Raw genomic sequence first — 13,821 nt, 5'->3', positions numbered from 1 at the left:
ATTAAGGCACGGTGGCGGCTTGCACGAGAAGCCGGATGTTCCTTGGGAGGCGGCATGTAAGACGTCTTTGATGTAGTCAAAGTAAAGACCAGATATTAAGCTCCCTTCCTGATAGTGACACTGGAAGACTTGCATTGCCGTTTCCTGGGGAATCAGACAACAAGCAGTCCTGAAATATATCTCAAATGTGCAATTACATGCGCAGAACGGTCCCCGAAGGACCAACATATTACGCATTCCTCCCCAAAACTGAGCTGCAGTGCCTATTTGCACAATCCATCAGGATTTACTTACCAGTTCCTCATGGTCAAAGGTGAAGCGTAGACTCTTCAGCATTGCAATGAAGACAATTATGTTTTCTCTGTTGGAAGAGATGGCACCAAACATGCCGGCCAGCTTCCGAAGACTTTGCTCCAAAGGATAGATATTCAACACCACCCAGCACGTGCCAGCCTGAAGATGTAGGTACCAAAGAAATTAGCGTTCTTTTGTTCAAAGTTATATCATCTGTTTCACATTATTTCTGCTTTCACATCTTCATACGCACCACTTCTTTGGGAATGTAACTAACAGGAATCACATAATCGGAGGGGATATTCTGCTTCTACGACGGAGATCAAGACAGAAAAAGGTTTCATTGGGACAATCTTTTAGCATACGGACACACAGATCATGTGACAAACGTATGAATGTGATACATGAATTCGATATGTATGAGGCCTGTAGCAATTCAGTAAACTCACCAATAATGACAGCTTGCTTACATCGTCGGTTATCGGCGTCCCAAATTTTCCGGAGCAGAGATTCAAACTTGTGAACAGACTCAAGAGGAGACAAGGTGCTTTCAAGATCTAAAAGAAAATCAGGCGACAGTATATTTATACAGGGTACAGTTCATTGAAAGTAGGGTTTTAAGTTCTGTATCTAGTTTGACTGAGGATGCTTTTCTTCGTCTGATTTTGTTCTTAAACATGCAAACAATTTTTGTGAAGCATATCAAGTCTCTGACAATCAATCATAATAGCCCCTTCTTTAGGGCTTGTTAAATTAGTCTACATATGCATTGTGCATGCTGAAATGAAATGCTAAATATTATATATGTTAAAAACTGAGCATTATGTATTTCTCAGAGGATCTAATGTAATGTAGTACTTTTATTACACAGGTGACTTTCATTCAAAAGTACAACTACTCCTTAGTTTCATATTGAATCAACCATCGGTCGATTAATTGATAAGTAAAAAAAAAAAAAACATTTTCCGATACTGAATTGTGAACCTTTGTAATTAATCAAGAAAATATTCAGCAGATAAATTGAAAAATGAATTAATTGCAGCCCTAATCCAAAATACACTCATTTTACCCCTTTTATCATAATCAAAAGAACCACTTCAGCACCATGACAGTAGAGGTAGAAATGCACAGAATAAGAAGTAACGTTTATCTGACAGCCGTTGTGTTTCTTTGCAACTTTAAAGACTAAAATGCAAAACATGCAATGAGCTCAAATCTGAGGAATCCGGCTTCAAAGTTGCCAGGACGACAGGCAGGAATGTGGTTGGCTTCAAAGGGATTCTCATTCTCGTAAAATATTATCTCACAGCAGGATGAAGATACTATGCAGATAGACTTCTGGGAGCACGCATGCTATCCTCTCTATTTAAACATACCGAGTGAAAGCAAACTGTGTCCATGTTAATGTACCCTTTTTAAAAGCCTAGACACATTAAAATACCTCTTAATGAAACCGTTAAAGGAAGTATTCTTCAGTACTTTTATTCTTATACTGAAAAGTGGATGATTTTCAGAAATCAAATAGGCAACATTTCATTTAACCATTAAAACTAGAGTGGAAACACAGCGAGATGCTTTGTAATTCTTTCTGATATCACCCTTACTCCAAATACAAATATTCATTCAGCTATTTAAAAAGCACAATGTGGGAAGTGGGAATTAAGCTATGGGATATAGCTGCATCAGTATATTAGTCTATACAATTTTACAACACACAATTAGTGTAAAAAACAGAAAGAAAGGAAATTCTACTACTTACTTTCTTCCTCATATGGAGCAAAAATCCGTGGTTGCTCAAATCCGGTGCATTAAATGAAGTGTTTTCAGTTCAGAGACAGAGCTCATTGTGTGCATGATGTCCGAGCGTGTAGTGAAACTTGATGATGGGGCTGGTCGGTCTGCTTCCAACCCCGGACAGATTGGTGAAGTCTATTGACGCGGTGGAGAGGCCGCCTACAGGCTGAGTCACTGTGTCACACACTGACGCTGTCTGAGACTTTTTCCACAAACTCCCACGTATCAATTTGTTCGTCAGGAGAGAGTGGGCGCTTGTTCTCTTGAGGGAATATTTTCGCTTTGAATATGTCAAGGCTATTCCTAAAGCTGTTTAAGAAAGTGAAAATTAGATGATAAGAGGTTTTGTTCATGTAGGACAATATGAGGGTAGCTGATTTTCAGCCATCATTTTTGTTTCATTATTGTTTTGACATGCAATGCTCTGCAAGTGAAGCGTAGGCTGGTGGTGTCTCATGTTCACGTGTGCAAAATGACCTAATGTGAAAGAAGTCACAGTGTATATCATTAAGAGAAAGGAGAACTCTGTACACCCGAGTTAGAAAACGCAACAGGCACTCTGAGCCGAGTCATGTCACATGTGGAGCAGGTCACATCTAAATATAACCCAGATGAGCTTTATGAACCCCACGAAAAACAAAAACACACGGGCTGCGAGCTGGGGTGCTCAAGGGCGCACTTTCAGATCGTCAGGTGAGACGGATTGATACGACTAACAAAATTCAACTGACATTTTTTTTGTGGTGTCATCTCAGATGTAACAGATTCATACTCAAGTACTCACATATGACACCATTTCGAGCAGGGGTGACACTGTGCCTGCAGCCCTCTGCTGATAAACAAGCTGCATGCCTGCAGCCGTGGACAAAAGCATAAAGTACAGATAGATGTGACCGTAACGTGTTAGAAGTTGTGCATGTTGCTCGATTTTTGCACGGAACTGTTGTTTTGATTTTATGACAATAATCCTCACTTTTCCCCTTGATATAGAAATGGATGTCTTTGAGCAGGAAGACATAAATGAGGAACTTATCAAGTTTGCCATTCGAGAGAGCATTCAAGACGCCCACAAGCTGCAGTGTTTGATGCAAACTAACGGGTATGAGAGAGTCAAGAATGTCCAAAATGCTCTAACTAAGAGGGTTATGGATGGGGCTACCAAAAGTACTTCTTTAATATTTACTCTTGATACAAATTTAGTGATGGGCTAATGAACACTTTTATAAAAGATGTGTTGATTCTAAATTCACAGGAAATCCTGAATTAAACAATTTAGGCTTAATCAACGCCTTTTATTTGACTCACTATTCTCCTTTGGTTCAGTAGAAAGGAACCAAACAGTGACAACTTCATGAAGATAATGGCAGCCATTCACAAAGGTATTATATTTAAATCTGTCTGTCGTTGTTTTAGCCCAAGAATAAGTGCACGTGGCGTTGAAGTTTCATTCTTACTAAAGTTAACCTACAAATAAATACAAACGTTCGTGTCTGTGTGCATGAACTCGCTGTGTTCACACCATGAATATTACAAAATGCTTCCCTGGGAGTCCTGCGTGGATCGTGCTTGTGTCTCCTCAGGTGACGTGTATGCGCTGCGGGAGCTGTCAGGTTGTGCGTCTGCCTTCAGAGAGAGCGACAGCAGCGGGCAGCTGCCTCTGCACGCTGCGGCTGTGCAGAGGCAGCCAGAGGTCCTGCATGTGGTGCTGCAGGGTGAGAGGCTTAACCGAAGACCATTCAGCATCTGCACTTTAAAAAAATGTACATAGGAGTGAACATATTTTCAACTTTAGCATTACGTTACTGTACTCTTCGTAGCAGTGTTGACGTCCACAGACGTGACCCTGGAGGAGCGGACAGAGGGTGGGGACACATCTGTGACTCTGGCAGCAGAGGCCGGCCAGGTGGAGAACGTCAGGATGCTGCTGCAGCACGGAGCTTCACCACACAACACCAACAGCAGAAATGAGTCTCCTCTGCTGATTGGTAACACACACACACACATTTATCAAATGTTGGCATGCTAACACGCTAAACCTAAGATGTTGAACGTGGCAAACATTATGCCGGCTAAGCATCAGCAGGTTAGGAACATGCTGTTAAAGCACCGCTGGTCCCTAAAATGCAGCCGCATAGAGCCGCTGGCATGGCTGTAGTCTAAGCCTTGTTAAAACATCTGTAACTGCTGTAGACATTAGCCTAATAAAGTTTTTAATATCAACTCTGTCATTAATAAGACATCCTTCATTATCACCCGTCATTATTATGGCTGTTTACCGCATTACCTTGTTTTGTCGTCATTTTGTAGCAGTGAGACAGAGATCGTACGACATGATTGCAACGCTCGTCATGGGCGGGGCCTTTGTGGAGCAGGTGTGTCTCACCAAGTGGACGGCCACCCATGAAGCTGCGAAGGTGAACAGCGCTGCATTGATACGGGCTAGAACAATGAGGGAATCAGAACTCAACATCCAGGATAAAGTTCACATGTCCTCCTTTCATACCATCTTTCCTACCTTCTTTATGTCCTTGCCTCCTATCGCTTGCACCAGGTGGGTTGTCTAGCTATTCTGATGCTGCTGCTTCGACACGGAGCCAAAGTAACTGCCAGAGACGGGCATGGGGTGACTCCTCTGGGGATCGCAGCTGAATATGGCAACTCTGAAGTTTTGGATGTACTGATACAGCAAGGTAAAACCCCAAAATATATTGTGTACTGCTTCACATCTGTCATGTTTGTATGAGGAGTAACACCACGCAACCATTTTTCCTCACCTTGTTGTATTTGTCCCCGTGCTCCACTAGGTGGTGACGTGAACGCCCAGGCCAGCAATGGAGACACAGTGCTGTATGATGCTTCTGGATCTGGAAACCTGGACTGTGTCCAGCTGCTCCTGCGGCACGGAGCCAGCCCGAACGTAGCCAGCTACGCCTGCCAGCTGCCCATCCACAGAGCTGCATATGAGGGACACACACTGTGAGCTGACCTCCATGCAAAAGAGCACCCCAAACATCCCGAACACCTGGATATAAGCATATTGTCATGCCTCAAGAATATCTGTTTAAAAGAAAAGATAATCTAGTTCCAGACAGATAGAAAGAAATTACTGGGGTCAAATTAACATTCTTTTCCTGATTCTTTGCAGCCTGATCAGACTGTAAAACGTCACTCTCTGCACCTCACAGCTCTGCAGTGTTGTCACTGTAGTCATTTCCACAAAGAGTCTTCTGTTTATCGCAGTTCTGTCACCGAACAACACTGTGGCTCAAACCGCAATCTAATGAACATTTTTCCCGATGTCCTCTCTCTCTCTCTCTCTCTCTCTCTCTCTCTCTCTCTCTCTCTCTCTCTCTCTCTCTCTCTCTCTCTCTCTCTCTCTCTCTCTCTCTCTCTCTCTCTCTCTCTCTCTCTCTCTCTCTCTCTCTCTCTCTCTCTCTCTCTCTCTCTCTCTCTCTCTCTGTGTGTGTAGAGTCCTGAGGACTCTCATCCCCATCACTGCAAAGAGAGCTATCCGTCTCTCGGGCCAGAACCCCGTCCACTCAGCAGCTGATGGGGGACAGGTCGAGTGTCTGGAGCTGCTTCTCCAGAACGGATATGACGTCAACGCCTTGCTGGGCACACACATCTCTGGTGGGGCACAGCTGGATGCTAAACTGTCTCTCCCGCACACCTGCTCAAAAACAAATTAAAACTGTCTCTGCTTGCGACATCATTACCAACTTTGACCAAAAGAATAAAGATTGCTAACTGTTCACTATGATGAGAACATTTTAAATGTCTGGAAGTTGATTTTCCTGCTGTGGTGTAAAGTGTGGAAGCTTTTCTAAATAGCACATTTTTTTAAAATAAATGCTTCCTGATCGTCTTTCAGGTCTTAGAGAAAAGCGTGACATCATGACTTTATTCATCTTTTAACCTGGCCCCCTGATGAAATGTGAATCTTGTTGCAGAGAACTACGGGGACCTCAGAAAGACTCCTCTGTACTTTGCTGTTTCCAACGGTGATGCGACCTGTGCCAAGATGCTGCTGGCAGCTGGAGCGAGCACTGACCTGGACCCACTGCAATGCATCCTGGTCGCTATACGCGCCGAGAGGTGTGTGTGGCACACACAAGGCATTCATTTTATAGCTCACGTACAGTTGGTCTGGTCTGATGTTTGGCCATTTCCAGGCATGAACTGGTCCAGCTGCTGCTGTCCTACGGAGCAGAGGTGAATTGTTACTTCAGAGTGATCACCAACACAATGTTCCCCACTGCCCTGCAGTACAGCCTGAGGGACCCGGTCATGCTGCGACTGCTCCTCAACAGTGGATATCAAGCTTACAGGTAAGTCTATAGCAACTTTAAAGATTTAAGTTCAAAGATGCTTTCTGTAATTAGGAATCTCAGTAAAACACGTTCAAGCACTGAGATGATTGAGAGGTTGTGTTTAAAATCGTTTTCTATTTGAACATTTCATCCCTGCAACACTGTCTGTGGTAGGTGCTTCCATTGTTTACATGGTGAGAGTGAAGAAATGGATGATACCTGGATTTACAGCGAACCTGACGTCATCTCAGTAAGAGCAAATCCAGGCAGACATATATACACGTCTGTGGTAGACTCCTTGGTAATAAAGAGTAACACAGAGTCAGCTCATCAAGTGACCAATAACCCAACATATACAATTAATCACACCCCTGATTTCTTTTTTCTCTTTCAGTTCTGTGAGTTTGTATCGGTGTCGTGGCTCACACATCTGATCGGCGGTGTTGTAAGGATGCTCCTGGAGTACGTCAGCCACGTCGACATCTGTCCCGTCCTCAAACGAGTGCTGGAGAAGACGCCCGAGTGGGACGAGATTTCTGACACACTGAGTAAAACTTCAAATCCTGCGTTTAAAAAAGACAGTTACACGGTGTTAAAAGCCAAGGGTATTTTTTAAGAATGCGTTTGTTTGTGTTCCCAGGCAAGCCACGTCCTCTGCAGCAGTTGTGTCGACTGGTAATCAGAGGTCACATGAGCCTCAGGGTGCTGAATGACCCTGAAGCCGTGGCTGCTGTCCCTTATCCTCCGAGACTGAAGAACTACCTGACCTACAGACAGTCCTCTACGTGAAACACATGTTCCTTTATTCCTGTGTGATTGAAACACTAATTGTAAAAATAGCCGATGGGAATATATTTGCCCTCAAAGTCCTTTTGTATTTCATTTGTTAAGTTTTAGATATTATGAGCTGGAGTGCCTTGCAGTGTGTGACTATGTCTACCATTTATTTTAAGTAAGAAGATTCATATTTCCTCCTTGGCATTAAAATATCTCTTTTCTTGTTTTGCATTGACAAGTTCTAACACTATGTCCCCTTTTCTAATAAATATTGAGACGATAAGCTATGAAATCCATCCTAGTTTACCCCTGAACAGATGCAGTATATTATATTTTGTGTTGCCTTACCGCTCTCTTTCTATTTGCATCTAGTGTGGTTGTCTTAAATGTACTGTACACTCATGCAGGTGTTTTCACTTCACACTAATTAGACCTCTGCTCAAGGAGAAGTTCTATGAGGTCACCAAACTGCGTCAACCAATCAGAGTAAGTGAGAGTTGTCCCGCCCTGACAGGTGCAAAGGAGTGGGAGAGAAATGTCAATCAAGGGCAGCCCTGAGACGAAGTCTAATCAGGCAGGTTAAGTGAATACACCTGTGTGGGTGGACAACATTATTCTCACTTTGTGCTGGCTATAAGTGTTCATATTGTATAATATATATATATATATATATAATAACATTGCAGCAGGTTTGCATTCTATAAGATAAGTAAATATGCTCTGAACCAGATCTACATTCTAAAAAAGAGAAAATTATAAACTTACTAGTGAGGTCAAGCTACTTTATATCACTAATACTTTAATGTAACACGGGTTAAGTCTATCCTGATAATTCTGATCCCACACTTTGTAATGTATTTGAAAGGTCAAATAAAGTGAAAGTGTTTAACCAAGAGCAGTTCTGTGAGGCTGTGCTTTAAGCTAAATGCTAATGGGATGACAGCATGCAAACTATGACAATGCTAAGATGTTGATGTTTAGCAGGTATAATGTTTACCACGTTTCACCATCTTAGTTTAGCGTGTTAGCATGCTAACGTTTGCTAATTAGCACCAAACACAAAGTAAAGCTTCTTCAAAGTAATGTCATTAGTTTTGCAAGTTTAGTTTTGTTGTTGTGTAGTGGAACAGCCAGACCATCGCCATCCCTAGAGACAAGCTGCTAGCATGGCATGTTAGCCCTGAAGTCACATTATCTATTGCAAAAAATTCATAAACACACATTCATAAACCAATCGGCCCTTAACTAACTTCTTTGCTCCTCCCTTCATATGTATCTCTGCCATGTTAGGGCAGTTTTGAAAACATATGATCAACTGACAACAACAACAACAACAGAGGACGTGCCAACACCTCTGATGGACATGCAGATCAAGATTTTGGAGAAATTATCTCCGTTTATCTTTCTAGTTCTCTTCTGTTGGGCCCCGCTGGTGTTTTTTGGCCATGAACGAAGACGCTAAGGCCGTGGTGACAGACTGCTACGTCTCTGAGCTCACATGCTTTTTGTGTCTCTGAGGGCAGTGCATCCCAAAAAAGACGCTGCATCATGGGGTCCACACTTTGGTACGTTCCCCTGTGATCCCTCTCTTAAGGCCCAAACAGCAGCTGGCGAGATTAGAGTGGAGAGGACACCGACACACACACTCACAGCAACGCGTCCGGCCAGGATAGATCCGGTTCAAACTGGAGTGGGTACATTCAAACAGCTTCACTCGTCAAGGATCACCTAAACCTCTTATGTCCGTGGATCTCCAGCAACCTCACGGTGGACCTAGTCTTTTGTTTGAACCTCTATCCCCATATTATTACTTCATTTTGGGGTCCAGGCTGCATGAAACTCCATAACTGGTACTGTTTAAACTGACTTATCTGTACTAATCTCACTTTGGCCATGAGCTGTTTTGGGTACCGCCGAGAGTTGAGTAAGTACGAAGATGTTGATGAGGACGAGCTTTTGGCTTCCCTCACCCCCGAAGAGCTGGCTGAGTTGGAAAAGGAGCTGGTGGATATCGATCCTGACGCCAACGTGCCAACAGGACTCAGACAGAGAGACCAGACGGACAAGACCCCAACGGGCACCTTCAGCAGAGAGGCCCTCATGACGTATTGGGAAAACGAGACACGTAGACTGATGGAGGACGAGATTTGTGGAGGAAGCCCCAAACCGGTCAGTAATGATATTTAATTAGATTTGCTTGGCATTTGTACAATGTGGCAGAGGTGAAGCCAGCTTGTTTGAAGTTCTATCAAATGGAATTCAAAACAGATTACTTAGATGACTTAAAAGTAATGTCTTCACTAAAAGGAAAATAATTATAAATCACTCTTTCTACCAAAGTTGCCTTAAAACCATCTGCGTTAATTAGCTTTTCAATGTAGCTTTTAAGAACGCAAATGCTCATAATTACAGCGTTTCATCTCAAACACTGAATAATTTGATCACAATACAGGATGAAGAACAAGAGGAGTGTGTGACAGAAGAAAACAGTGGAGCAGAGGAGGAAAAAGAAGTTGAAAATGAGAAAGAACAGAGAAAGCATGAAGCGCTAAAGCAGAAGGAAGAAGAGGAAGAGGAGGACGAACAAGAAGAAGAGGAGAGTGAGGAAGCTGTAACAGAGGAGGAGGAAGATGATGAGGAAGAGGAAGAGGAAGATGAGGAGGAGGAGGAAGACGACGACGATGATGATGATGATGATGATGATGATGATGATGATGATGATGAGGAGGGACAAGATAATAAATTAAAACCCGAGCCCTCAATGGAGTCTGGGGCGCAGTCATGGGCCGACACCCTAAAGCTACTCAAGCCGCAGAGGGTGGAGCCTGTGAGACTGACTCCTCCCCCTCCACCTGCCGACCCGAATGCGATGGGAAACCCAACCGTCGTCGACGAAGCTCTCCAACGAGCTCTTGGCAACGACCCTGAGCTCACGGAGGTTAATCTGAACAACATTGACGACATCTCAAAGGTACGAAGAGCCGCTTGCTAGCATCCGGCTCTTTACTGTTGAGTAACTTTTGATTGTGTGCCAGCTTATTTTTGGAACCAGGCTGCTTGCCATGATGTAAAGGGAGGGAGGGAGGGGGCATAGTTATATATTTAGCACGACCACTTCTTACAACTGGAAAAATGGACAGCATTGACATCGTTTCTGTTTTCACAAGAAGGTTTACATCAACTCGTGGTTTACTCGATGGCAATTGACCTTTGTATCAGCTTGGTAAACACTGACCTTACTTAGTGTTACATGTCTTCAGGGAGGTTGGTGTCAAGTGAAAAGAATATAGAATCATACTCTATATGCTTCATGCTGAGAATATTATAATCTACTTTTTAGGAAACCCTCATCCGATTTGCTGAAGCACTGAGGTCCAACACATACGTAAGGGTCTTTAGCGTCGCCAACACCCGAGCCGACGACGCAGTGGCGCTGGCCATTGCTAAGATGCTGAGGGAAAACTCGTCCATCATCAGTCTGAATATAGAGTCTAACTATGTGAGTGGAAAGGGCGTGATGGCGATGGTTCAAGCACTTCCTGGAAACAACACCCTGACTGAGCTTCGGTTCCACAATCAGAGACACATGTGCGGAGGACAGGTGAGTTCTTCACAACGCAGTTCTTCCCGTCTATCTGCATGGAGTAACAATGTCTACCTCCCGTCCCCTCAGGTAGAGATGGAGATGGTGAAGATACTGAGGGAAAACCACACCTTGATCAAGTTGGGCTACCAGTTCAACCTGCCTGGTCCCAGGATGAGCATGACGGGGATCCTCACCAGGAACCAGGACCGCCAGAGACAGAAACGGTTACAAGAGCAGAGACAGCTGCAGCAGGAGGGCCAACAGGGGGCGCCAGAGGGAGCTGTGAACCCCAGAACCAGCGCACTGGTATGTCACTTTGCTCCACTATGAGACATGTTTACACCTGCGATCCCACTAGCCTTTACTAGTTCTCAATGCATTTGTAACAATCCACTTTGCGCTCCGTCTCTAGAAAGGAACTCCTCGTTCATCCCCTTACAGCTCACCCAGAGCCTCTCCTTGGTCCTCACCCAAACTCCCCAGGAGAGACCTGGCTAAACAGACTCCTCCTGCTCCACCTCCTCCCCCTCCACCTCCTCCTCCCCCACCTCCTCCGCCACCACCTCCACCGCAGCGGGAGGAGAAGAAGAAGCCCACCAGGATGATCGCGGAGGTCATCAGGGCGCACGAGGCGGGCAGCAAGAAGGTGAGGAAGACAAAAGGTAAGAAGGGCAAGAAGGGGAAGGAGACGGGGAAAGCGGAGACGAGCAGCATCCTGAGGGAGCTCAAGAACGCGCTGAGGCCCGTGTCGGTGGAGAGGAGAGGGGAGGAGGCCAGCAGGCCGTCCACGCCGGTGAGGTCAGCCCACGACCAGCTGATGGAGTCCATTCGCAACAGCAGCACCGGTGGCCTGAAACGAGTAAGTTCAAGGAAGTGTGCAGCAACAGGGACGTTTAAATGATGTTTGTTACCTGATGTTATTATCCCCTAAATACTGCATCAGATTGAAGCTGGGTTATTTAGAAATGTGTTGAGTGGGGAAAAAAAAACCAACATTCATCCTCCACAAGCAGTAGAGCAATGGACCTAAATGCAAATTGCATTAAGTGCCCCTACAGGCAAACTGAACAAGAGGGAGGTTTAATTTAGATGAGGGTGACACAGAGTCAGTGGTGTCTGAGTCATGGTATGTTCTGCCTATACACTGGGGTAGGCAGGCAAAAGGCTGCTCACCACCAGCCAGCACTGTGGTATGATCACAATTACAGCCAGAGAGAGAGAGAGGTATACAGAAAAGTCAATATAAGCTGAACAAAGAAGTAAAAAAAGGATTTTAAATGAAGAGAATGAGACAAACAAATAGAGAGCATTCTGGGTTATCTCATAAGCAGTATGTTACTTTTACTGTAAAGGGAATTAATACATCAGAAACAGGTTTTTTTGCTATTTTTTTTATTTATCTTGGAGAAGAGAGTGAAGTATTACCTTGGCTGAAGCTTTAGCACAGCTTGTAACATTGTTAGAGTGGAAAATCAGCTCTGCCCTGAGATGACGGGGTCTCCTAGCTGTAAAATTCCTGCCACTTAGTGAAGGTATTTATAGAAACCGTCCAGAGGAGCTTTTTGATAACAGATATGACACGTCGTTACCACAGCACGCACACTCTCCAACAAAAACAGCCCACTAACACTTCATCTGTTGACACCACTGAGGATGTCACGCACATATTTGGATGCAATGTCCAGGTTTGCATGCTTATCAGGAAAGATTATAATCAAAAGATTATTTAAAATAACATACCGCAACCATGATTCCTCAAATATTGTCATCTGAAAAGCCAACAATTAGAAAAGTGTGCAAGACCAGCAGTGGGTTAGCGATAGCATAAAGATTGGAAACGGGGGAAACAGCTAGCCTGGCGTACAAAGGTGACAAAATCCATCTACTGCTCACAAATGAACATATATCTATTAAAACCACAACCTCTTAGTTTTACACTTTGGCATTTGTGCATATTAAACAAACAAGATTTGTTTCTGGTCTTTATGTTAAGCTAACCGTTCGTGGTTATATCATTCTTTTCATTGAACTCTTATATTTTTTAACATGTAAAATAATCTCTTTAAGTTGCTTGAACTTTTGTTAAGCAATGTTGCAGTCAATTAAAGTAGTCTAGCGAGGTTGTACATTGCCAACAACTAGAAATAAATAGCAACAATAAATGAGCTTCTTCCCTCATAATGAAACGAGGCCATTTTATGGGGAATGTGGTTTGAAGACCTCAGAGCCCATAACTTGACCACGACTTACGTATGTCCATTCCTCTCGTTCCTATCTTTGCTGTCACCAAAACGCATTCATGCCTTTTCCATTGCCTGTATTTAAAACTGACATAGCATTGTCATTTTCCAGGTGGAAGTCCCACATCATCTACGATAACAAAAGCAAACGTAAAAGAGGCCTCCTCACTGCCATGGAGTCTGCGTAATGATGACGCTCGAGGGATGAAAGCATGTTGGGATTGCAGAGGAGCCAAAAAAAAAACTGAATTCTGACTCGTGAAAAAGAAAATTTACTGGAAATTTGCACAGCAGTTATAGCTTTACAAGTTGTTTTTTTTAAAAGTTTTTAAGCATAATTGGATATGGTGTTTGTATATTAATTTGCAATTAGTTGACTGAACTGTTTACTGATACGTTTTCTATTTCACTGTTTTCTTGTAAAATTGTAAATATGATCAGTTGTTGGTTGAATTATGTGTCCATTTCTAAATATAGCCATTTGGTGTTTACAATACTTGTCCGTGGACTGTTTTCTTTGGTTTCTGGATGAGTTCCACTTAAAAAGAAAAGGGTCACGCTGTTTTTTTTATATCAGTGAGTCATCTTACTGGTCAAGCGCCACTGATGCATATTCCCACTCACAACATGCCCACGCCAGTCAGCACGCATTAGAGCAGGGCTTTGGCGCACTTCGTTTGAACAATTCACAATGCATGACAAGTGAAGAGAAGGAATAGACACCCACTACTAGCTCCACTGACATCTCAGAGGAGACGACAACTTTAAACAAGAATCACAAGATCGATGAGAGAGACAGCAAGAGACTGAGGGATGTGAG

The 13,821-nt window shown here is 43.6% G+C and overlaps 3 protein-coding genes across 15 annotated transcripts in view; 2 read left to right on the top strand and 1 right to left on the bottom strand.

Moving 5' to 3' along the window:
* asb15b (ankyrin repeat and SOCS box containing 15b) overlaps window positions 1-8,063 on the top strand; it is a 28,172-nt gene extending 20,109 nt beyond the window's left edge. For 10 of the 13 annotated variants that reach the window (XM_076111716.1, XM_076111714.1, XM_076111715.1 and 7 more), the window contains 14 exons: window positions 372-461; window positions 3,079-3,187; window positions 3,412-3,467; window positions 3,669-3,800; window positions 3,906-4,073; window positions 4,396-4,502; window positions 4,640-4,778; window positions 4,893-5,064; window positions 5,558-5,718; window positions 6,039-6,183; window positions 6,261-6,416; window positions 6,573-6,648; window positions 6,793-6,946; window positions 7,039-8,063. In XM_076111716.1, coding sequence (XP_075967831.1) covers window positions 3,081-3,187; window positions 3,412-3,467; window positions 3,669-3,800; window positions 3,906-4,073; window positions 4,396-4,502; window positions 4,640-4,778; window positions 4,893-5,064; window positions 5,558-5,718; window positions 6,039-6,183; window positions 6,261-6,416; window positions 6,573-6,648; window positions 6,793-6,946; window positions 7,039-7,187 — 1,722 coding nt within the window. In that variant the 5' untranslated portion in view covers window positions 372-461; window positions 3,079-3,080 and the 3' untranslated portion in view covers window positions 7,188-8,063. The remainder of the gene's footprint in view (window positions 1-371; window positions 462-3,078; window positions 3,188-3,411; window positions 3,468-3,668; window positions 3,801-3,905; window positions 4,074-4,395; window positions 4,503-4,639; window positions 4,779-4,892; window positions 5,065-5,557; window positions 5,719-6,038; window positions 6,184-6,260; window positions 6,417-6,572; window positions 6,649-6,792; window positions 6,947-7,038) is intronic. The other 3 variants (XM_076111718.1, XM_076111717.1, XM_076111705.1) reach the window with 3 other exon arrangements.
* LOC142971096 (kit ligand-like) lies at window positions 24-3,022 on the bottom strand. The gene is made up of 4 exons (XM_076111721.1): window positions 2,054-3,022; window positions 744-851; window positions 548-604; window positions 24-453 (listed from the first exon to the last, which is right to left on the bottom strand). The coding sequence occupies exons 1-4, from the start codon at window positions 2,063-2,065 to the stop codon at window positions 280-282; spliced, it is 351 nt and encodes a 116-aa protein (XP_075967836.1). The 5' UTR covers window positions 2,066-3,022; the 3' UTR covers window positions 24-279.
* A 1,005-nt stretch (window positions 8,064-9,068) lies between the features above and the next one.
* On the top strand, window positions 9,069-13,235 carry lmod2b (leiomodin 2 (cardiac) b). The gene is made up of 6 exons (XM_076111781.1): window positions 9,069-9,344; window positions 9,730-10,146; window positions 10,516-10,776; window positions 10,849-11,067; window positions 11,174-11,620; window positions 13,114-13,235. The coding sequence occupies exons 1-6, from the start codon at window positions 9,069-9,071 to the stop codon at window positions 13,138-13,140; spliced, it is 1,647 nt and encodes a 548-aa protein (XP_075967896.1). The 3' UTR covers window positions 13,141-13,235.
* Window positions 13,236-13,821: the final 586 nt, after the last annotated feature.

The sequence above is a fragment of the Anarhichas minor genome, unplaced genomic scaffold (assembly GCF_050575085.1).
Source record: "Anarhichas minor isolate MPS153535 unplaced genomic scaffold, ASM5057508v1 ptg000045l, whole genome shotgun sequence".
NCBI lineage: Eukaryota > Metazoa > Chordata > Actinopteri > Perciformes > Anarhichadidae > Anarhichas > Anarhichas minor.
This window is presented reverse-complemented; position numbering and strand designations above follow the sequence as displayed.